Below are 25,833 nucleotides of genomic sequence, written 5' to 3'. Positions count from 1 at the left end.
AAGCTGTTAGAAAGGAAAGTTGTCAGGCCCTGCCCAGACCAATTAAGTCAGAAATGTTCTTTCAGGAGGGTCTAATCCATGCTAATGTTTGAGAGTCACTGGCTTAAGGGCCAAGAGCTAGAGCTCTAAAATAAAACAGACTGGTTGGAATCCCAGTACTGCCACTTTCTAGGTGTATGACCTAGGCAAGTCAACTCCTCTAAGTCTCAGATTCCCTACTTGTAAAATGGGAATAGTAACAGTATCCTGCTCCATCAAGCTGAAATGAGAGAAATGATAGGCACAGTGTCACACAAAGTAAATGGTTGATTACTGTTAGTACTATTTTTTCGCCTCTCCTAATCCCAGAACAGCACTGCTTCATGGCTACCATTCCCAATTTCATTTCAGTAGTATTAATAAGCATTGCTTCGAGTTTTGTTCCGAATCTTACAGTTCTTGATGGCAGGGGTACCCTATTACTCTTCTCACACCACATAGCTCCATGAAGGACCTCAGAAGAATAAATGATTAAACATTTGTGTAAGAGGCACTGCTATTTTCTTCCTTTCTTTCTTTCTTTCTTTCTTTCTTTCTTTCTTTCTTCCTTCCTTCCTTCTTTCTTTCTTTCTTTTTTGGTACCAGGGATCGAACTCTGGTCCTTGCACTTGCGAGGCAGGCAGCAGAACCACAGAGCTAAATCCCCGGCCCATCGCTGCTATTTTCTAGTCCGATAGCTACTTCCACTTCTTCCTCACCAACAAAATACTGGTTTTATTTAGCATGGCAGTGTAACCAATTACAAAAACTCCAGTTCCCACTCTCCCATTGTGCCAAGGGGCTGTAAACAAGGTAAGGAGAGTAAATGGAAGTCATTGTACTGGGCTCCTGTTGCCATGAGAGCAAACTTAGCCAGTGTAACTTCTTACATTGTCCCATCTATCTCTTTTAGTCTTAAAGACATTAAAAGGTAACTTTAATTATGAAGCCACTAGAGTTGGATTGCTTTTGCATGCAACTGAATATCTACCCTAACTGGCAAACACCAGTTTAAACTGGCCTCCCACCATCCTGGAATTGAGCAGGAGAATTTATTGTGATTTCTCTTTCTAAAATTTTATAATTCCTTGTCAAAATGATGATACATGAAAGTTCTCTTTTCGCTTTACAGTTAGACAAACTAAGAGACTAACTGAATTCCTCTGTTATAAAGAACAGATTATTTTATCATGAAGTATGAATATTAGAATTTTTAGGATGATACCTTGGTAACTATCACCTATATAATTATAATTATAAATTCATTTCATTAAAACTTTGGCAACTAATAATAATAGCATCATAACATTATTATCACTGAAGTGTTAAAAAAAGTTTTTCTATTTTAAATATGTTCCCTGAAACCAAGAAACCAGAAGGAACTATTTTGTCTTTCAAGGAGAAAAGATAATCAGTTAAGAAGCATATCTAGAAGAAACCCTACATGGCATCCAGAAAGCAAAACTGTGCCAAGTACGAGACACTGTTCACAAATGATTATGCATCAACTTGAGCATCCATCCTTCACAAAACCAGACAATTTCAAGATCTCTAAATTTTCTGCATATGACAATTGCATTTGGAAATTAGACCCAAGAGATGCTATACATATCCTGCTGAATATGCTTTGGTCTTGAAGAAAATCCTTGTTGGGTTCTTTTTTAGGTTGCACAGGTAGATCATTCACCTCTCACTGTAAGCCATCCGTGCTGCAGGCCACCAACAGTGACCAACTGGACAGTACCAATGTTATCATTGTCAACAATCTGGAACTGTTCCCATGTGATAGCCCGAGACTGCCCCTCCAGGAGATTCAGACCTACATGAGCAAGCAGAAAAGTGTCATGCAAAGTTATACCCATCCAACATATCTTGAGGAAAAGATTAATAAATTTTCATTCATGAAACTATCTGAAAGTTATTTCTCAAATGCTTTTCAAGAAACTTGAATGTAGCTTGTGTTTTTAGTAATAATTTTATTTTTAGTACTATTGCTTCTAATCTGACAACTTGAGAGCTACAGTACATCTTTTTTTTTCCCAGTAAGTTTATTGGTACATTTTAGGTATACGATAGAGTTACATTCATCATTGGGATCTTGTACCTTTACATGACTTATCTCTGTTCTTAATTTTTTCCCATTCCCCTGCCCTCCCTTCAACCCCTCCACCCTTCCCTATTTACAAATAATTTGTTTCCATTTTTTCCTTTTCTTATATTTTTTCTTTTCCCTTCTTTCCTTTCCCCTACTCCTCCCACTTCCCATACTCCTTTAGAACTTTTCTTCCTATTGCACAATATCAATTATAAATTTTGATCCTTATTTACACTTTTAGTTTTTCACACCAGAGAAATCATTCAGTATTTACACATATGTGTCCTATTTATTTCACTTAAGAGTATGTGCATCCACTTAGCTATAAAGGTCTCTAGTTTCTTGTTTTTATGGCTGAGCAGTACTCCATTTTATTAAAAAACCACATCTTCTTTATCCAGTCTCCAGTTGATGGGCAATTGGGCTGTTTCCAAGTTTTAGCTATTACAAACTGTGCTGCTATAAACATGGTTGAGCATTTATCACTGTGGTATGATTCTTTCAATTCTTTTGGGAAGATACCCAGCAGAAGAATAGTTGGGTCAAATGGGATTTCTAATCCTAGTTGTTTGAGGTATCTCAAACAGTGGTTGCACCAGTCTTTAAAAAGCAAATTAGGGCCAGAGATTTAGCTCAGTGGTTCCACCACCTTCCTCAAAAGTGCAAGGTCCAGAGTTCGATCCCTGGTACCAAAAAAAAGAGAAAATTAAACACTGAAGGAAAGAACAGATGTTGTGTCCACAGTGGTCTCTGCTTCAAAAATGTCCACAGGGAGTTTTTCAGAGAATATATCCAGATATTTTAAGTGGACAAGAGTCATGAAGTACTTTTTACATGTAATTTATGAAAGTATACATACCCCACAGGACAGATCATGTAATTTGGTTCAACATATTTAGACAGAGCTACCATTCTCAGGATGTTTAACACTGTTAAATGTACTTAGTGTAGACTCCAATAAGAAACTAAAGTCTGTAACTAATGGTCTAAAATACAACCTTGTGCTTGAAATCTACATGCCAGAGGTATGGAGAATTTGCTTGCTTGTCATAGCAAGAATATGGACTGGATTGGATGATTAGGGTTGAGACAGTGAGCTGCAGCATCATCACCAACAGAGCTGGGAACTGACAAATTGTTCACCTTTCCCCACCCGACCCCCATCTCCTCCCAGACACAATGGCTCCATCTGCACCCTGAAAACATCAGTACTACAGAATGATACACTTCATTTGACTGAAAAGTTGTGACCAGCTTAGCCATCCCACCTGCTGTAGCTTGATCTTGAATGTCCTCAAGCCTCCATAAGTTAATGGTTTGATTCCTGGGGTACACTGTTGGGAAGTGTTGGAACCTTTAAGAGCTGGAGCCCAGAGGGAGGTCCTTATGTCATTGGAGGTGTGACCCTGAAGGAGACGGTGGGACTCTGATCTCTTCTTCTTCATCTCTTTTTTTTCCTGCCCATGAGGTGAGCAACTTTGCTTGGCCATCATACTCCCACCATGATATGCTGTTCTACCTCAGGCCCAAAACAAAGGGGCCAACCAATTATGGACTGAACCTCCAAAACTGTGAGTTAAAATAATCCTTTCTCCCTATAAATTGATTATCTCAGGTGTTTGTTGTAGTGATGGGAAGTGAACTACATAGTACCTTTTCATTTGCTCCTTCCTGTACTCTTTTCAGTATAGGGTTAGTACATATGATCTTCCTCACAGTTTGTTTCAGGGAAACTAGGTTAAGACTTTCAATAAGTGAATGAAAGAAAGTTGAAAGCTGTTCTTTTGGCTTATCTCCTACCAAGGAAATAAAGTGACCTCAGAACACAATGATGCTGAATTTAAATTTCTTAGCTTGCCCACTAGGAAAAAACAAAATAAAAACAAGCAGAAAAGATCTATCTGATGTCCTTAATCTATGTGTTTCAATTACCTCATTCATAAAATGGGAATAAAATTACCATTCCTTCCTGATCCACCCTCTTTCTTACACTCCCTGCAGGTCCCTGTGGCTTGATGCTTCCTACTGAGCCTCACCTGTATTCCAGGACACTCGTGGGGCATTGGTATCTGCTGTTCTGATGGAGATGTGGACCATGATGGGTGCGCTTCTCTCAAAGAAAAAGTCATATACCTCTAGCTCCACCTGGAAGTAAACAGATGAGTGTGAGCCACACACTGACGAGTTGAAGTGCCATTTATTCTCATTTCATACACATAGTTGGATGCAAAAATGGATTCAGGTTTCTACTGTTTCCAGGTCTTCCTCTTTTTTAATTATAAATTCATTTCTATTTTTAAATAAATTTATTTTTATAACAAATTGAGACAAATTTTACATATTATATAAATTACTCATTTTAAGTGCACATTTCTATGATTTTTACCAAGTTGTATAAATTTCACATAAGTAAGTTTAAGTCATTTCCATTGTATCCATAAAATCCTCAAGCTCATTACTGTTAATTCTCCTCACCACCCACTCTACCCAGATACCAATCATCTGCTTTCAATCTCTGTATATTTGCCTTTTCCGGCAATTTCATTTACGTAAATCTTTATTCTGTGTCCAATTTTGCTAAGATATTTGTGTTAAAGTTTGGGGTTTTTTTCCTGTAAGAAGTGAATCTTTTTTGGATAGGTAAATTATTTTATTCTTAAGCGTTGTACTTGATTTTTAAATAATTGACCCATAATTGCACATATTTGTAGGCCCCAGCATGGTATTTCAATTTGTGCGTATAATATGTGATGACCAGATCAGGATAACTAATATATACATCCCCTCAAACATTTATCACTTCCCTGTTTGAAACAGGCAAAATCCTCTCCACTAGCTATTTTGAGATATACAATTAAATGTTGTAACCACACTCACTTTATTACACCACAGAACATCCCTTTATCCACCTGGCCTCTGCACTCACCAGCCACCCTCTCCGTCCTCCCTGACCTCCCCTTTCCCAATCTCTGGTAATCACTATCCTACGTTCTGTGTGTATTTCTAACAACCTGCTTTCACTTTTTCAGGCTCTAGACTCTGTTCCTTAGCTCAGTGCTTTTAATTTTCTTCTCCACAAAAAAAATTTATTACTCTGAACTTGGCACATATGGTGGAGTAGTGTCCCCTCATCAGCTAGGATTGTCTTACTGAAATATTAGTCCACTCCACTCCCTCTTTAAGGGAGTGGCTCTCAAGAGCAAGTCTGAGGGGATATCTGGGACTGTTAGAGACATTTTTGGTTTCACAAAATGTCTGTTGGCGGTGAGTGGGCAGAGGTCAGGGATGCCAACAGCCAGCCACTCAGAGGACAGCTCCCCATACAAAGTATTACATGACCCAGAATGCCAATGGTGCCAAATTTAAGACACTCTCACTTAAAGATATATTTTCAAATATCTAGAATATTTTTGCTGTCATGAAATCTACAACTAATAAGTTGAGGATATATGATAAGATCTGATCTTTACTACATGTTATGTATATATTGCACCAGATATTGACAGAGGAAGATGAGATATAATACATAAATACAAGGCACACTTCCTACTTTTGAAGAATTTGGAGTCCACTTGAAAGAATAAGAGAAATAAGCAGACAGCCACGTATCCATAAATATTAAATAAGGAAAGAAACAGCCAAAGTAACAAACTAAAAGCGAGACTAATGGAGGCAGCATATGCTCTTTGGGAGTTGTAATGTGAAATATACATTGGGTTGGGCCATAGGCCCGGGTCATTCCACCCATGTGCCTGAGAAGCACATAATCTCCACTGAGAATATTAACAGTTACCTTCTAACAACAACAACCAAAAAAATCACACATTTGGAGAGGCTCTTCTTTAAAATTACATTATACAATCCAAGAAAAATGCTCCCAGAAAACAGTCAAAAATAGCAGTGTTTAATCAGGAGCTCAAGGTAACACTGGTCCTATAATGAGAAATTCCCTCATAATAGGGAAAGAGAAATGACAGAAGGAAAGAAAAAACCGCTGCCATATATGTACTATTACAAAGAGAAAAAACAAAAGCAAAAGGCGAAGCATAACATTTCTAGTCAGAAGTCTTCTGACTGCCCTTGAGGGTAAATGCTGAAAATGCCTAAATTACAGAGGACAGTTTGGTAACCCCAGGGACACTCATGCTCCTTAATAAACCTGAACTCTAGACTGTATCAATCTGCTCGTTACAATTTTCCATCCTGTTTGAATCAACTTGCTGGTGGGTCTTTAAAGATGGGAAGTGTTATTATGTGCAAGCCTGCAACCAGCTGTTCTCCACTAACACTGAATGCAAAACAAGAGGAAAGAGGCTGAACCTATGACAAAACAGATTTAGACCAAATAGGAGAACTTCCTACATGGAAAGTTTGACAGTGAAATTTGTTATTAGATAAGACCATGGAATCTCTTGCCCAATTTAGTGTTATTAATTAAAAATTAAGCGCCCCTCCTAAAAAGCTCTTGCAAACAAAAAATGTATTAATAAGAAACCATGAACAAATTCATCTCTCACATCAGCAGTCTATGTAACTCAAGAAGGTTACTGAAGGACACCAGAGCTCCCAAACTACAAAGCCTGGGCTAAGGGTGGCCCTTCAAAATATTTAGTAGTTGGCACAATATATTTTATAATTTTAAATTACTTTTTCATATTTAAAAATTGAAAAACAAGTTTACAATAAAGGGTTTCCAAATGACAAATGACAGCCAAAGCAGCCTGGGTCCATGTGAGTTCCTGTGTGGCAGCAAGGAGTTGGAGTTGAATGGCAGCTGCGAGCTGATGCTCTGGCTCCTTCAGTGGCCACACCCCCTCGTCCTCTGTGCAAGTTTGCTGATTTGTATCACCTGCCTGGCTCTCCTGGCATTTAGTTTGCATTCTGATTTACGGTGATTCTTTTCTGAAGCAACAAACATACAAAGGAATCTGAGGCTGAGGGTTAATAAGTGGCCTCTTAAGTAACTCTGTGAGCACCAACTAGGCTGGATCCTTTGCCTCTCTTCTTTCTTACCTCGTAATGTCTCCTCTCCGAATGGCTGTTGTTTGGTGGCTGATAAGCAATCTGCATGTCACTGAGATCTCTCCAGGTAAATGAGGAGACAGGTCGGGTGTGATCGAAAAGGTGAGTGACATAGCCCTGAAGTGGAGTTTTTGTGATGTTGAACACCAACAAGGGTTTAGGGGTCTCATCCTCTTCACAGTCCAGAACAGATGTAGTCAGAGAGGTCAGGATGAACTGATCCACTTCCAGAATGAACACGGACATGAATGCAGCCCTTGGAATCTGGTTTGGAAAGCCACCTCTGATGTAGACAGGCAACCACACACTTTCTGACTTTTGAAGGAGAAATAAAATATAAAGGAAGAGATAATACAAATGAAGCCATAATATACAGGGTTAATGGCATGAAGTGTGATAAAGCTACAGCCTAGCATGTATTCAGCTGTGATCTGAAGCCTGACTGCACATTAGAATCACCTAGGGAGCATTAAATATATACTGATAATCAGAACCCCTCTCCAGAGGTCTAACTGCTCAAATGAGGGAATAAGAAGAGTGGTATTTTTAGAACTCCCCAGAGACTCCAATATGTAAGAAGGAAGCACCTATTTTGATATCAAAAAGAACTGTGCTTGTGATCCTGCCTCCAGCACTTGTAATTTGTGTGAATGTAGACAAGTTATCTAACTCCTAAGTTTCATTTTCTTCACATCTATAAATGGAAATTCCATACTCCCAAGCATTAAGTAAAAACTAAATGAAAGCCAAAACAAAGCAGTGTCTGGCACAAGCCACAACCTCCCCTGGTCATCCTGCCCATCTCTTGCTATGTGGCTTTAAAGGATGAAGGGAAAAAATGTCTTTATAACTCTGCTCATGCAACTGAAAGAGGGTTAGTCAGCTGTCTAGTAGAGCAAGGGCATTGCAAGTGAACCCTCAAGCTACAGATGCATCCTCCCAAAATAAGATAGCTATGAGTAAAAAAACCTCCCAAAGAAACCATGCAATGGCTTCATGGAACCTGAGGGCTCAGTAAGTGCTGTGGGTGGGAAAAATCCCCATGACAAAGTGTCCCTCTGTTGAGAGAACCTGGCTCAGTTATCAAAGCCACATTCATTTCATACTGCTGAACACTAGAAACTAGACTAGGTCTGATCATCTGTATGTTCCAGAATGGTAAGAATGGAATTCTTCTTGGCTCAGTCTCAATGGAATTCCAAGAGGAGACAGGAGACTTCAAAATGAACGTGCACAGATGCTGTGTTTAAAATTTACACAGCAGACTCCCTGCCGAGGTCCCAAGTGGCGCGGAAGACGCTGAATCACCCCGCTGCAGACAGGCAGGTCTGCCCACGCCCTACCGAGGTCCCCAGTCATGCAGAACATGACCAATCATCCCCCTGCAGACAGGCAGGTCTGTGCACGCTCTACCAAGGTCCCAGGTCGCGTGGAAGATGCCAAATCACCCCACTGCAGACAGGCAGCCACCTGGTTCCACATTACAAAGACGCAGAGGACACCAGACCACCAGACCAAGGTACTGAGTCCTGCTGCTCCCGGCCCAGAAGTAGGGGCTTCTGAGTCGCCGTCCCACTGCTCCTGGTCCAGAGGAAGGGGTTTCCCAGTCACCATCCCTCCCGCTGCTCCCAGCCCAGAGGAAAGGGCTTTTGGACCACCTTCTCTCCCGCTGCTCCTGGCCCAGAGGAAGGGGCTTCCAGGCCACCATCCCTCCCACCACTCCCGGCCCAGAGGTAGGGGCTTCTGAGCCAACATCCCACTGCTCCTGGTCCAGAGGAAGGGGCTTCCCAGACACCATCCCTCCCACTGCTCCCAGCCCACAGGAAAAGGCTTTTGGGTCACCATCCCTACCACAGCTCCTGGCCCATGTCCAACCTCTCCCAGCTCAGAGGAAGTAATCCGTGCAGGCGTTAACAGCCCCCCCCCACCCCGTCGAAATGAGAAAACATGTAAATAAGTCTCAAAACCAGACTTCCAGATCACCTACAGCAACCCCAAAGGGAAATGAGATGGAACACTCTGATACTCAACCACCTGGACCCACTGAACTGGCAACAAAAGGGGATCTGGAAAAACATGAAATCAGAAATAATTTCTCAGATAAGAGGAGAAATTGTGCCCCTAGTGCAAGACATGATTAATAAATCTAGAGAGGAGCTCAGGAACATGATGGAATTCCAACATAAGAAACAAATGGAATCCATAAAACAGATGCAAATAGATTTCCAGGACATGAAAAACTCCACTGAAAGTCTACACAGCAGAATGAGCCAATGTGAGGACAGAATTTCAGATATAGAAGATAAGATTGCAATTAGTGACCAGGAAAAGAAAAATTGCTTCAAAATTATAAGGGAACATGAGAAATCAATCCAGCAGCTGCTAGATGATGCAAAGAGGAATAACATAAGACTGATTGGGCTCAATGAAGAAACAGGAGAGAGTGCAGATGACATAAAAAATCTCTTCACAGAAATAATGGCAGAAAACTTCCCAAGCAAGGGAAAAGAACTTGACATACAGATAAGTGAGGCATATAGGACTCCAAATAGCCTTGACCAAAAAAAATCTACACATAGGCATATAATTGTTAAGATTCCAGAAACACAACAGAAGAACAACGTTCTCTAAGCAGTCAGAGAAAAGAAACAAATCACATACAAAGGAAAGCCCATCAGAATCACAGCACACTTCTCAACACAAACCATCAAGGCAAGAAGAGCTTGGAGTGACATATTCCAAGCCCTAAAAGAAAACAGCCTCCAACCCAGATTGATGTACCCTGCAAAACTATCTTTCAAAATGGATGGAGAAATAAGATACTTTCATGACAAAGACCACCTTAGGAACTTCGTGAATACAAAACCAGCACTCCAAAGAATTTTGCACAATATCCTAGGAACAGACATTGAGGGTCACAACCCCAGGAAGCAAAGCAGAATGAACCCATCTGGCATGACAAGAAATTAAATGTAAAGGGGGAGAACCCAACAAAAAGAAAAAGTCATGGCAATGACAAGTCAATACGTTTCAGTTATAACCATCAACATTAATGGTCTCAATTCACCAATCAAAAGAAATAGACTGGCAGAATGGGTCAAGAAGCAAAATCCAACAGTACGCTGCATACAAGAAACACACTTAATTCAAAAGAAAACTCATAGACTAAAAGTTAAAGGGTGGAAAACAATACTCCATGTGACAGGAACCTGAAAAAAAGCAGGAGTAGCTATCCTCTTGGCAGATCAAGTAGATTTCAAACCAACACTGATTAAGAGAGATGAAGAAGGACACTACATCCTTGTAAAGGGGAGAATCCAAGAGGAAGAGATGACAATCATAAATATCTATGCAACAAACAATAGGGCACCCAACTATATAAAACAAACACTAATGGACATGAAAAGTCATATATGCACTAATACAATTGTAGTGGGGGACCTTAACACCCCACTGTCACAAATAGATAGATCAACTAGACTAAAAATAAGTAATGAAATACTAGAACTCAATCGAACTCTTGAACAAATGAACTTAACAGATGTTTACAGAGTCTTCCACCCCACAAAATCAGAATACACATTCTTCTCAGCTGCACATGGGTCATTCTCCAAAATAGACCACATACTCACACACAGAACATGTTTAAGTAAGTGCAAAGGAATTGGAGTTATCCTCTGTATATTATCAGACCATAGTGCGATGAAATGGGAGATCCATAGCCAAAGAAACTCAAAAAATTTCATAAACACATGGAAATTGAACAACACACTTCTGAATAACCAATGGGTCACAGAGGAAATTAAAGAAGAAATCAGACAGTTCCTTCAATTAAATGACAATGACAATACAACATATTGGAATCTATGGGACACAATGAAAGCAGTCTTACAAGGGAAATTCATAGCAGTGAATACGCATATTAGGAAAACAGAATGAGCCCAATTAAACAACCTGATGCTGAACCTCAAGCTTCTAGAAAAAGAAGAGCAGGACAATCCTAAAGCTCATACAAGGGAGGAAATTATAAAGATTAGAGGAGAAATCAATGCAATGGAGACTAAGAGAACGATACAAAAAAATCAATGAAGCCAAGAGTTGGTTCTTTGAAAGAATCAACAAAATTGAAAAACCTTCAGCCAACCTTGTCAGAAAAAGGAAAGAAAAGGCCCAAATCCATGCAATTAGGAATGAAAAGGGTGAAATGACAACAGACCCAGAAGAAATCCAAATGATCATCAATACCTACTTCCAGAACCTATACACCAATAAGATGGACAACACAGAAGAAATGGACAGATTCCTAGATACATATGAATTACCAAAGTTGAACAAAGAGGACCTAAAAATTCTGAACAACCCAATATCAACCAATGAAATTGAAAATGTAATTAAAAACTTATCAACTAAGAAAAGCCTGGGCCCTGATGGCTTCACTGCTGAATTCTACAAGACATTTAGAGAGGAACTGCTGCCACTACTGTTGAAACTCTTCAATGAAATTGAAAGGGAAGCAATACTCCCAAATTCATTCCTGGAAGTAAGCATCACCTTGATCCCCAAAGCAGAGAAAGACCCAACCGAAAAACAGAACTATAGGCCAATCTCACTAAAAAACATAGATACAAAAATCCTTAATAAGATACTGGCAAACAGAATGCAGAAGATCATCAAGAAGATCATACACCCTGATCAAGTGGGATTCATCCCAGGGATGCAGGGATGGTTCAATATACGAAAATCAATCAATGTAATACACTATATCAATAGAGCCAAGGACAAAAACCATATGATTATCTCCATAGATGCAGAAAAAGCATTTGACAAAATCCAACATGCATTTATGATAAAAACTCTACAAAAAATTGGAATAGATGGTCTCTACCTCAAACTGATAGAAGCTATCTATGAAAAACCAACAGCCAATATCATACTAAATGGTCAAACACTGAAATCCTTCACACTAAAATCAGGAACAAGACAAGGATGTCCACTATCACCACTCTTGTTCAATATACTTCTGGAAACATTAGCTATGGCAATTAGACAAGAGAAAGAAATAAAAGGAATAAAGATAGGTAATGAAGAAGTCAAATTGTCATTACTTGCAGATGACATGATACTCTATGTAGAAGACCCCAAGAACTCCACCAAAAGTCTTCTAGACTTAATAACCAAATTCAGTCAAGTAGCTGGCTATGAGGTCAACACACAAAAATCCATAGCTTTCCTCTACACCAATGACAGACTCACTGAGAGAGAAATAAGGCAAATAATTCCTTTCACAATAGCATCCAAAAAACTGAAATACCTAGGAATCAACCTAACGAAAGAAATCAAAGACCTCTTCTCTGAAAACTATGGCACTCTGAAAAGAGAGATTGAAGATGATATCAGAAAATGGACAGACATCCCCTGCTCCTGGGTAGGAAGGATTAATAGAGTGAAAATGGTCGTACTTCCAAAACTGCTATATAGATTTAATGCAATTCCAATTGAGATCCTAGCAGCATACTTCATAGACCTTGAGTAAACAATCCAAAAATTCATTTGGAACAAGAAGAGACCCAGAATAGCAAAAGCAATTCTAGGTAACAGAGACATGGCAGGGAGTATCACAATCCCCAACCTGCAACTCTACTTCAAAGCTACTGTGATAAAAACAGCATGGTACTGACAAAGAAACAGATTTGAGGACCAGTGGAACAGATTAGAAGATGCAGAAACAACGCCAGACACACTCAGCCATCTCATCTTCAAAAAAGGAGCCAAACCCCCTCACTGGAGGAAAGATAGCCTCTTTAATAAATGGTGCTGGAAAAATTGGGCTTCAACTTGCCAAAGATTAAAACTAGACCTGTATCTCTCACCATCCACTAAACTAAAATCAAAATGGATTAAAAATCTAAATATTAAAATAGAAAAGCTGAACCAGTTGGAACAGAGGTTAGGTAGAACCCTTGAAGACATCGGTGGAGGAAAAGATTTTATGAACAAAACCTCAGTTGCCCATGAACTAGCACAAACAATCAACAAGTGGCATCTCTTCTTATTAAAAGGCTTCTGCACAGCAAGAGAAACCACCAGCAGTGTGAAGAGACAACCCACAATGTGGGAAAAAATCTTCACCTGCTGTTCCTCAGACAAAGGTCTACTATCTCGAATCTATAAAGAACTTAAAAAGATCAGATCTCCCAAATTTAAAGACCCAATCCGAAAATGGGCATCTGAAATGAACAGACATTTCTCAGACAAAGAAGTAGAAATAGCAAATAAATACATGAAAAAATGTTCAATATCACTGGTCATTCAAGAGATGCAAATGAAAACAATGCTGAGATTCCACTTCACTCCAGAAAGAATGGCTGCTATCATGAAATCAACCAATAACAAATGCTGGCGGGGCTGTGGGGAAAGAGGAACCCTGCTCCACTGCTGGTGGGAGTGTAGACTGGTGCAAGCACTGTCGAAATCAGTATGGAGATACCTCAAAGAACTAGGACTGGAAGTCCCATTTGACCCTGCTATTCCACTGCTGGGGATCTTCCCCAAAGAATTAAAAGAATCATACCACAGTGATATATGTGCACCCATGTTCACAGCAGCACAGTTTGTGATAGCTAAAACTTGGAAACAGCCCAAATGCCCATCAACTGGAGACTGGATAAAGAAAATGTGGGTTTTTTTATAAAATGGAGTACTACTCAGCCATAAAAAATGAGAAATTAGAGACATTTATAGCTAAGTGGATGCACATTGAGGCCATACTCTTAAGTGAAATAAATAGGACACACATGTATAAATACCAAATAGTTTCTCAGGTGTGAGAAACTGAAAGTGTAAATAAGGACTAAATGTATAATAGGTAATATGAAACAGGAAGAAAAGGGGCAAAGGGGAAGGAAGTGGGAGGGCTAGGGGAAAGGATAGAAGGGAATGGGATTAATATGAGAAAATGGAAAAATAGGAACAAAATCTTTGTAAATAGGGAGGAATTGAGGAGTTGAAGGGAGGGCTGGGCAAGGGTGAAAAATAAGAACCAAGAGAGACTATGTAAAGGTTCAAATTTCCAATGATGAATGTCATTATACTGTATACCTAAAATGTACCAATGATTAGAATGAATAATCGATAATGTAAAATAGGAAGAAAAGGTCCAAAGGGGTAGGGGTAGTGGGAGGGGCAGGGGAAAGGAAAGAAGGGAAAGGAAAAATGATGAGAAATGGAAAAAATAGAAATAAAGTCTTTGTAAATAGGGAAGGGTGGAGGGCGTGAAGGGAGGGCTAGGGATGGGGAAAAAATAAGAACCAAGATGCATTATGTAAAGGTACAATTCCCAATGAGAAATGTAATTGTGTTGTATACCTACAATGTACCAATAAAAGAATTTAATTTAAAAAAATTTACACAGCAAATTGTCTTGAACCAGTTCCAGACACTAGAGCTCTTATAACAGTGCAAAAATACTGAGAGAGGCAGAGTAGAGAGGAGCCACTTCTGTGATCCTTACATCACACATCCCAGAGAAGCAGGAAGGGAGCTTGAATGCCACATTCTTTGTCTCGGGGCCCAGGAGAAAAGATGTTTTGAGATCAACCTTAAAATGTGTTTCACAAGTGGAGCACACAGAGGACTGGCTCTGGGCTCAGACCCGAGGAAGCTAAGTGGCCAGAAGCAAAAGAAAAATGTTGTCTGTGCTGGAATCAGCCTGTCTTGCTTGTAGCAGCAGAGGACATGTAAGTGCCCCCAAATACAGGCCATAGTGGTCTTGGATCATCCTAGACCATGACCTTTAATGAGCATCCTTCAGACACCAAAAGTCAGCAGCCTAGAGCTGAAGACAGAAATTATATCCTAGAGGCTGCGGGGAAATTGTAAGTGACTTCTTAGGCTAGAAACTCATCCTCTCAAGATGAGAGCGCTTCGAGTGAGAGGCCCTTGTGACCAGGCTCTCTGGAGAAATTTCTCTCCAGAAAAATTGTCCCTGATTCAAAAAAGCAGCTTGAAACATCTGCTGGGCTCAGAGAGTATGAAATCATATTCCATCAGTGCCTGAGAAAATAAGAGCTTTCTCTCCACATTTCTTCTAAAATGCCAGCTTAAAAGTTTAGAAACTAGCCAGCAAAGATCAGAAGAGAGAAGTCCAAAAGAGAATCAAAGACTCCTCTTCCCATTGCAGAGTGACAAAGACAAATGAATAATATGCTGAAACACCCCAAGGACCAGAGTGTCTACATTTCACATGCCATTGGAAAACACTATTGGAGGATGCATAATTTGAAAACTCAAGAAGTGATAAATCATGATTTAAAAGGAATGATGCTGAACACTGAGACAAATTATGTCTAGAGTTAGGACTTAATACATGTTGTTTTAAATACATCAATAAAATGGGTACAAATGCCAAAAGTGCTTACTTAAAAGATAATTAATATAAAACATAATAAGGTGTAACAATTGTATACTAGAACAGAAATTGCAAATCAAATAAACCAAGTCTGAGGAGGTAAACAATTGGCAAGAGAAAGAATCAATCAGATCTATCAATCCTCAGCATATTTAGAAAGGAGCTGAGACCCCATTTCATGTTAGACTTTAAGTGTTTCAAACTACAGATTAAAAGATATTTTAAAAATTTAAATAAAATGTAAAATGAGAAAGAACTTTCAAATAAGTAAAGATAAAGGCAAAGAAAGAACAACCTATTTTAAGACGCTATTTAAATATTTATTTATTTATTTATTCAATGTTGTGATGCTTGAGACTGAACCCAGGATTTTCATATGCCAGGAAGACAAATTCTTCTAATTAGCAAGAAAGCATAAAATAAAAAGATAGAAAACAACCATGGGTATCCATTATTACCACAAATAGGATTTGTATTTCCTTTTTCAGGACAAATATTCAGAAACTCAGTGAAAATGTCCAATTATATCTATGTATCTAAAAGAAAAGGCACTTAAAATTATGTAGAAAGAGTAAAAGGATGATCCAATTTTATCGTGTAAGAGAAAAAAAGCAGAGTGACTACAGTAATTTCAAATAAAGATGAACTTAAGGCAAAGAGCTTTAAAAAGGACAATGTGGGCAGTTAATATCTATAAAATATAAAAGATAATGATTCTCATTATCAACACTATATTTAACATTATTCTGGTCAAACCAGTGGGGAATCAAAGCAAAAGCAGAGGAATAATTACAGAAAAAGAACGGACAAAATTATCATCATTAGTGAAAGATATAATTATGCTTCTTGAAAGTCCAAATAATTGAAAATTCCTTAAAATTATTGAACTCAGGAAAGAAGCCAGATAAAAGAAAACTATACCAAAAATGGCTTTTCTATTTATCATTAATAACCAATAAGAAGACATCATGGGGGTGGGTATTCACAGTAGTTCCACAAAAACAAACTGCCCAGGACTGGATTTTAATAAGCAGGCTCAATTTACATGAAGGGAACTATAATTTTACAGAAACATATAAAATCATATTTACCCAAATGAAGTGATATACCTCATTTCTGGATGACATGGCTCAATATGGTAAATGTTGTAATATTCCAACTCTTCCTCAAAGAATTTATCATTTAATCCAGGGCAGATAAAAATCTTAAGGGGGCCAGGGATTTAGCTCAGTGGTTCTGGAGCCTGCCTTGCAAGCGCAAGGTCCTGAGATCCATCCCTGGTACCAAAAAAATCCTTAAGGGTTTTAAGAAAAAAACTAATATAAATGATTTAATTATTTATCTAGAACTAAAAATAGGTGAGACGAGCTAAAAATTTTTTAAAAGGGGTGACAAGAAAAAACTTAATATATTAGAGTGCCATAGTTATTCTGTTTAGAATAATGTGATACCAGCATAAGAATACACAGGAAAATTTAATGAACAAAAGAGCTAGCCTTGAAAGTGTCCATTATATTTTTCTATACAATAGAACAATCAACAAAAATCAATGGGAAAAAAATTAATTGTTCAAAATAGAATTGAAAATTTGGCTACTGGGACAAAAAATGTTTTATATTTCACTATATAATAAAGTTTTTCAGGTGGAGTTAAAAAAGCAAATGTAAAGAGAATGACACTTAAAAATTCAGAAGAAGGGCCGGGGATTTAGCTCAGTGGTTCCGCCACATGCCTCGCAAGTGCAAGGACCCAAGTTCGATCCTTGATACAAAAAAAAAAAAAAATTCAGAAGAAATCATAGGTGAATTTTCAGTTAGTCACTTGATGAGGATGAATTCTAAAACTTAAAAATAACAAAAAGAAAAAGATACAAAACTTCACATGCTGTGTAAATTTAATTCCACAAAATAAAACCCACTCTTGTGTGCATGAGTCCCCCCTGGGTGCATCTGTGTATATAAAAGTGACAGCAATACAGCTAGTTTTACTTTCTTTTTATGTTGCTATTTTTAAATATTCTCTTTAGTGAGCATATTATCTTCTTATTCTAAGTAAACCTGTTTTTATGACATGCCAAATTGACTACAGAAAAGGTTAATGTTAAATAAAGACAGTCATTTAAAGGGATAAACTCCCAGTGAAACAGATCTAAAAATATAAACAAAGCCCCAACTCAATAAAGAGGAAAAAAGAAAAATCGATCAGAAAGAAAAATGGCTCTCTCGTGTTTTTTTTTAATGGAGATAAGAAATCTTTGAAAGTGGAAGGAGTTTTGTGTCAAAACAAACAAAATATTTACTAGGAGTCAGTAGACCTACAATTTTGGTCCTGGTCCAGCCATCAAACAGCCATGTATATATGGGCAAAGTATGCCATTTCTCTGAGCCACCACTGTGACACAAGAGACTTGGGCTAAACCAACCATTCCAAAGCTGGCTGATTATAAGTATTTTACTCAGTGGCTTTTTAAACCAGCAAAGTATGCATATACTTAATAAGCGTCAGGCTGTGTGCCAAGCACTTTACTCACGTAAGTATTGTCTCAATGTCTCATTTAATCCTTCCAATTACTCCAAGACGTGGGTACTATAATTATCATTTCAAAATGAAGAAAATAAGGTATAAAGTTCAAAGTAATACAGCTAGTTAGGGCGATGTTTGAACCCAGGTGATCTGGACCCAGTGTTCATGCCCTTACCTATTAACACCAGACGTGAGAATCTACCCTTAAAAATTCCTCAGCCGATTTTCCTCATCAGTTAGCCTGAACAACCTCAAAGAGTTTTTCCCTCCAGATCTTAAATCTAAAATCCTATGGTCCTATTTAATCATTTCTTTCCTTAAAGGATCAAGTCTTCAGGGTAATAACATTCACTATTTGACTAAGCCTCTTTGGAGAAATCCTAGTAGGAAGACAGACCATAAAAATGGAAGTCTTCCTAAATATCATCCTGGATCATCTTTACATAAGCACAGAATCTGAGCTGTTTCCACTGGTGCACTGTGGCCCTAGTTTCCCAAATAAACAAATTGTAGAGTACACAAATTAGTAGAGTAGCAGGCTAAATATTTCATAAAAGTTGACACCACTTTCAGTTATCATTTCAGTATGAAGAGATCAAGAGGACAGAGAGTGACAGAAATTCAAAGCTGTTGAAAGATGGAGGAAGCTTTTGGGAGCCTATCTCCTTGACGACCCTACCCTCCCTCCTGAAGTGGGAAAGAGAGAACACTGTATTATCTGTCACAACCATGAAAGTGGTACTGAGTACTCCTCCCTCCTGGTTTCCTGTGGCCTTCCAGAGTGGACCCCAATGTCAAGGAGAAAGGAAGCAATAATGAGAAATTGTTACCCAGAGTCAATCAACGACAGAAAAACTGTTTGGGGAGGTGGTGCTGGGGGTGTAGCCCAGTGGTAGAGTGCATGCTTAGCATGTTCAAGGCCCTGGATTCAATCACCAGAACCAAGAACTAAAAAAAGCTCTGGAGGTAAAGAATGAAGATGGTGAACATGTAAATAGTCCCAGTCCTTCCCAAGTTGGGATGTACAGCTAGCTACAAGAGAAACAGAGAGAAATTTGTGCTCATATTATATACAAAAGCTACTATTTTAAGTATTACTGACAGAATAAATGACCCTGCAGTTCCAGTGAGTCACTGGGCAGCTCCACCCTAATAGCACAGGACTTTTACTCGCACAGGAGCCAGCATGAGCTCCCCCGTGGAGGTGGCTCTCTTCCTGTCAATCAGCTGGGGACCTGACATATAGCCGGACTCTACCTTGTAAAGCATTTTACTCCTGCTGTCTGTAAGGTCCAGCTGGATGGAGATATAATCGATGTTGGGAGAAGGAGGGTGCATATGTTGATAACGAAGCCCCATCATCAGGAACTCCTCACAGCTCACTTTGAGACTTCCTATTTTCTTCAGTCCCAGGGTACAGCTTCTGCCTGGACACTTCAGTTCTGTTTCCAGTTCTAGAATGCACAGTGTGGCATTAGGATTGCCATTTAAATACAACTACTGTAAAAGTTGAACAAAAGACCTTCCTCCCATGGATGCTATTCCTTCTCACTGCCCAAGCACACTCATGTACACCTTCTAGCTACTCACTGAGTGGGCTGTCATTATGTTGAAAGCTGATAATTTCCTTTACTGAAGAGAATAATTGACCAGTTGGCTCTCCAAGCCTTAATGGCTAAAACTCTGAGATAAAAGATAATGAAATGTGTTTTCTGGTTATGTGAACACTGCTGACAAATGGGACGATGACTCACTGTAGGACTTCCCCAGTCCAGCTCCAATCCTCCCTCTAAAACATCAGCCTTGTGGCTCCATCACACAATTTCCCAAGACAGTTCTACTCACCCAGATCCTCAAATACACTCAAATCCTGTGTATCCTTCTAGATCCAATGTGTCTCTTCCTAAACCCTTTCTTAAACATTCTGTCACCACTCAAATCACCCTTCTTTGTCTCATTGAAAACCATAATTATTTCCCCAGGAGTCTTCATGTCTCTGCCCAACTGCATTTCTCACTCTTGTTGGGTCTATGATACTCATAGACCACTTATTTTTTGAGTCTCACTGATGTACAACATAGATAATGTATTTCTTAATCAGAAGAAAAAGATCAAATGAGATGTTTGTTCAAGCACACATTCAGCTGTAAACTTCTGCCCAAATTCAAGCTATTATTTACAGCTATGATTATTCTGTACATTTCTTGGCACACTTCCTATGGAAGAACACTTTTATAGATATAGGAAGTGCCCACAATGTATTGGCTGGATGACTAACAGAAGAAACATTATCCATCAACTCTCCTTGAATTAAACTATGGCTGTTGCCTATCAGCTCTACTTCAAACTAGATCATAGTCCAACAATACTTAAGGAAATATAAATAAATTACTCTCACTATTGCTGCCATTGCTATTAATAACAGCTGTCAAGTGATTAGTACTTACTCTGAGTCAGACACTGTGTCATGCTTTGTGTGTTTGTGTGTGTGCGTGTGTGTAGTTTCATTTACTCCCATCCTCACACAGCCCTATGGAGCAGCTATTATCTACTTACATTGGCTCATATCAGTTAAAAACTAAAAAAACACAGGAAATAAATAGCAGAGGTCATTTTCAAATCTAGGTCTTTCTGCTTCCAAAGTTTAGGCTTTTAATCACTACTCTACACTTTTCAACCAGCCAAAAGTTGCACTCGCTCAGCAGAAATCTTTGTCATAGTGGAAGATGACTGCCTGGATATTCTGATCAGCTTTAGTAACATTCTGATAAGTATTGAAGGATATCATACGGGACTCAGGAAAAAAACTGTGTGGCTGATCTCCACGAGGTTCTTCCGGTTGAGGCTCCACCACGACCATCTGGCCGTGAGCTGGCAGATGAGTTCTCATGGGGTCCAGCTCTACAGTGCACTCCAGACCAGCCGTCCCATCATAATCAAATTGGAGCAGGTTCTTATCAATTGCTTGGGACAGGCCATAGAATTCAGACACCTCCAGCACACGGCTCCTCCTCCGGATGACACTACAGTCTGGTTCCAGGAGATAGACCCGCAGAACAAAGGTTTCCATGAAGGTGTCTGTTTCGGTAAATCTGTGGACAGGACAAAGCAAAAGCAATATTTACTGTTCTCAGATACTTCTGACCCCTGTGCACTTAGCTTGAAACTTAAAGACTGACCTCCACAGAATTCGTACATCAAGTGGAGTTTGAACTTTATTTCATGCCCTACTCCCAACCTATTCACAGCTCTTCTCTTTTCCTTAAATTTAATGCCTTTTCCTGCCACTTCCCCCTCTGAACATCCATCTTTCAATACCTGCTTTCAATTCAGCATCCACACTGCTATTTAATGACTGCAGAGACCTTAACGTCTCACTTCCAGCACACATGTAATTGAAGAATACAAAGCCTGTGTAATTTATGCATTCAGTGTTAACTCAGGACTGAAGGGTGAAGGGTTTCTTAAGTACCATGGCCTTTCTGTTCTTCAGAAATGCCTCTAAATGGGTGATCATTTAACTAGTTTGGGTGCTCAGCTCAGATCTTGCTGTGTAAAATCGATCAGCAGTTGTTACTGCCATCCCTTCCAACCCCCAGTGACTGTGCTCAGAGTACCGAGGGTGCTCTGATCTCTGTGTTTGCAGATGCTAACAGAGGTGGGCCATTATTTAAAAAATCAGTGATGAGTTTGCATTAATAATGCAATCCCTAATAGATATGCTTTTATTACGGTCTGGGCATTATGCTCAACTCTACAACAGAATCTTGTCCAATCTGTACAAGAATCTATAACAGGCATTGTCAATCTCAGTTTACAGATGAGGAAACTGAGAGATAAAGAAGTCCCACAGCTTGCTAAAAGGGCTATGAGAGAGATAAGAGGGAAATAAACATGCTCTCTGACCCTCTGCTGACAATTCCTCTGAATAGTCTATTTCACGGTCCTCAAGACCAAGAGCTGTCCCGGCTCCCCTAACCCTGCCCTTCATGTGTACTTTTCAAACTTTCCTGCCCCTAGAAATTCAAGAAATGATCAATTAGAATTCATTGACTTTTCAGCCCTTCCTGGCAAGCTCTTTGAAGTCAGTTGTTTTTTTTTTAAAAAGTTTTAGAAAAAAGTTTTTTCTAAAGTTTTGGAAAGATCAAACATCCCTGTCTGCTGACTTTATAGCTTTCTAAGGAATTCTGGGTTGCCACTCTGTGTTCTGTGCCTTTGTTTTGGCACTTGGGGCTCTGCTTCCTAATTATCTGCCCATGTTTTGCATTAGATCACGAACACCAGACGAGTCTGTGTATCTTCATCCTTTTGTTTCCTATCCCCACATAGAGCCTTACCTACAGTAGGAGGTCACAAATGTTTCAAAGTCTTCCTCAAAAGTCTTCTGCATTAGTTCGTGATTGAAGGAAATTCACACCAACATATTTTAAACAAATATTCTCAAGAGTAATAAAAGACAAGTAAACTATAAAGGCCTACTCCACCTACACTGAGTTCTCAGTTGCTTTAATTAAATCAGTAATACTATGATAACCTTAAAATTAATTTTATTGATCTATGATCCTATACGTGAAATTCATTCTTTTACATGGTGTAACTCTGTAGCTTTGGGTATATTCACGAAGTTATACCACCATCGTGACTATCTAATTCCAGAACATTTTCATCACCCCAAAAGTGACCCATTAGTAGTCACTCCTCTGCCTGCTGCAGCACACATCTACTTTTGTCTCTATGGCTTTCTGGACACATCATATAAATAGAACCACACAACATTTGTTCTTTTGTACCTGGCTTCTTTCACTTAACGTAATATTTTAAAGGTTTGCTTATGTTTTAGCATTAAGCAGGGCTTCATTCCTTAGTATGGCTAAATAATAGTTCATGGCATGAATGTATATTTATCAGTTGGAGTTTTTCAATATTCTAACTGTTATGAACAATGCTGCAATGAACAGTCATGTACAAGTTTTTTTATAAACTTAGAATTTTATTTCACTTGAGTACCTAGAAGGGGAATTACTGGTCATATGGTCACTCTATATTTAATTATATGATTGATTTTAAACACATCTGTATTGTTTAATTTTTAAAAATGAAAGATTGCATTTCTTTAGACAGCCAGTAATTAAAAAGAATTTCACTTAATTTTGGAGTATATTTTTTACCTGATTCTCATTAAGAATTTGTAGTTTGTAATTTCTATTTCCCATAAGTGATGGGTTTAAATACTAGAGATAACCTGTATAAAAGTGCTAAAAGCAAAAAGAATGAATAATTTGTGGAAAAGCCCCAGTGAAGATTATGCAAATGAAGATAATTGAAAGTTGGCTGCAATTCTTGCCTCAAAAACACACAGAATGATTATCTGGCAAGAAATAAACAATACTCCTGTGCCACTTACCTGTAAACTCTAAGCTTCACGGTGTCTTCATCAAGAATTGGGCAACCATTGTGAGTATACCTTACTTCATTGGGAAGGAAATGGCAGTCAAAGACCTAGTTCATTTGAAGAAATGGATAAACATCTATGAGAAAATTGGTACGAAATTTCACTTTTTCTAGCTGTAAGTGCTGTCTGGAAAAACAATGGTTTGCTAGAGGTGTGAAAGTGTGTGTCTGTGTGTTTTAAAGACCAACAATAATCTCTACCCTACCCCCATTCCTACTCACTCTCCTGCTTGTACAGCTGTGTCTTGTTTTAAGAATATCTAAATTACAAAACTCCAAGCAGGTCAAGAAAATGAATTAAGGGATGACTACTTCTCAAAATAATTATCTTTTCACAGACATTCTGCTCTTAAAATATGGGTCCATTTGTCAAAATCTTATTTTCTCTCTAAGAAATTGAGTTAGGTGTGTGTCTGCATCTGCATGAAAAAGCATGCATCATCCCACCCACAAACAAGCTGTATTTGTTCTGTATATTTTTGTTTTCCTTCACGTCTTTCTTTTCCAGATAGAATTTCCATATTAAAAATGAAGCCACGGGCCGGGGATTTAGCTCAGTGGCATCGTGCCTGCCTCGCAAGCGCAAGGTCCTGCGTTCGATCCCTGGGCGGGGGATGAAGCTACTGACTACGGACACTATTCAGAGTCAAAGGTGATCTGGAGTTGTTTCCCATGTAGTCACAAAGACTATGTTGATTGGTTGTGTAATGTAATGGCACAGATGGCTGATGAGACAGAGTTCCAAAGACGATCTCCTCTGTTCAGATACAGTTATGATTAACTGTATCACCTCAGAATTATTAAGAAAATTACTCTTTTAGTTTAAGAACCCTTTTTTTTACTTTTTCTTTTTTTAACCTAGTTTGGGAATGCTAGTTTTTGAAGAAAAGTCTTTCTACCCCCTCTGACTCCCGTTCTACGCAAGCTGGACCAGATAGAATTTTGAGAAATACCTTTAAGATATTTACACATCCTCACTGTACAGTTCATGGTGTCTATACCTTTTGCAGTTTCAAACATCTTCAGAAAACATAATGCACCTGAGAAAACTCTATCACTAATATAAATTATTTTCTTGTCCCACAGATCTCACGGGTTCCTTTTTAACTGACAAGTAGGAGGGAGATAAAGGGAAGTCCTTCCCCATATCATTGACAAATAGTTGTGGTAATAAAGAGACAATCTGCTTCGTTAAAAGAAACATCTGTTTTGTGCTTCATAATATGCTTTCCTTTTATAAAAGGCGACAACCATAATTGTCCATAAATTTACTAAATAAAACAAAGGAGAGCTAAATCCTTTTCTAATTACTGTCTAGCTTTGTTTTTTCCACTTCAACTGCTTTTCAATTACAATTTATAATTAAATTGTCACACATTCCTAACTCATTACTCACTTTAATAACAGTAAACTGGTTCAAACTAGAGAAATTTTCTTACTGCTTGCTGTATTTCCTATTCAAAAGGGCAAGCTCAGGGCTAAACTGGGGTGCTTTTCCACCTGGGAAATTTCTTACTTTGGGACAGGTGTGAGAAGGCTGCTATGGGGAAGTCTTTTCCTAAAACACAAGGCAAACATATTGCCACTGACCCCGTCTAATTGCCTATACCAAGGGGGTTATCTAGACAGAAGGTGCTGCCACGCACTCCCTGAAGCCCCTTTCCAAACATCCAATAGGAAAATGAACCTGTTGATTCTAAAACAAACTTCAGTAATGAAATGAAAACACTAATTGAACAGATGTTAAACAAAACATTTTCTGTGCAAATCACATGAAACTGTTCATTACACAGCAGGGTGTTGTTAATGCTGTCGTCTCTCTAGAAATGAGTTGACATAAGCCTAGCTTTTGGCTTACTATTAAATTCTATTAAAGAACAATGTTTAGGCTGTGTGTGCATGTGTGTGTGCATGCATGCATGTGAGTGTGTGTGTGCACGCACACACACACTGCACTTGCCATGCTTAATTTCAAAGACTCTAAATAATAAATCTCTGGGGAGGGTTAAGCCTACCTAGGTTAAAACTCAAACTAAAATTCCCCTCAGGCTCAGAATACTTGGGAGTCTTGTTTTTGTTAAATTTCAGAATTTCAAAAAAAAGGAATAATCACCAAGCTGTTTGAGAAGCAAAGTTCTTCCACAGTATAAATTTTTCAATGGCAAAATTTTAATATTTGGTAAAATGATGATGAAACCTCACATTTTGATGGGCTCTTCTGGCATAAAGTAAATTTTAGAAGATATAAATCACATGCCCACTTTAGATGATGCCAATCAGTTTGGAGTATCATATTCACCTTTGGAAATACACTCAG

The 25,833-nt window shown here is 38.7% G+C and overlaps 1 protein-coding gene across 5 annotated transcripts in view; it reads right to left on the bottom strand.

The window, feature by feature from the left end:
- Positions 1-25,833, bottom strand: part of Frem1 (FRAS1 related extracellular matrix 1) — a 369,630-nt gene that overhangs the window by 103,969 nt on the left and 239,828 nt on the right. For all 5 annotated transcript variants that reach the window (XM_004838313.3, XM_087183903.1, XM_013069744.3 and 2 more), the window contains 6 exons: positions 23,470-23,564; positions 20,856-21,157; positions 19,323-19,519; positions 7,127-7,450; positions 4,150-4,258; positions 1,706-1,837 (listed from right to left, as the gene is read on the bottom strand). In XM_004838313.3, coding sequence (XP_004838370.1) covers positions 1,706-1,837; positions 4,150-4,258; positions 7,127-7,450; positions 19,323-19,519; positions 20,856-21,157; positions 23,470-23,564 — 1,159 coding nt within the window. The remainder of the gene's footprint in view (positions 1-1,705; positions 1,838-4,149; positions 4,259-7,126; positions 7,451-19,322; positions 19,520-20,855; positions 21,158-23,469; positions 23,565-25,833) is intronic.

This window comes from Heterocephalus glaber, unplaced genomic scaffold (genome assembly GCF_053883595.1).
Source record: "Heterocephalus glaber isolate CG9 unplaced genomic scaffold, H.glaber_assembly_v1.0 deba00001481, whole genome shotgun sequence".
Classification (NCBI taxonomy): domain Eukaryota; kingdom Metazoa; phylum Chordata; class Mammalia; order Rodentia; family Bathyergidae; genus Heterocephalus; species Heterocephalus glaber.
Note: the sequence above shows the minus strand (reverse complement) of the source record. Positions and strands in the feature narration are given on the sequence as shown.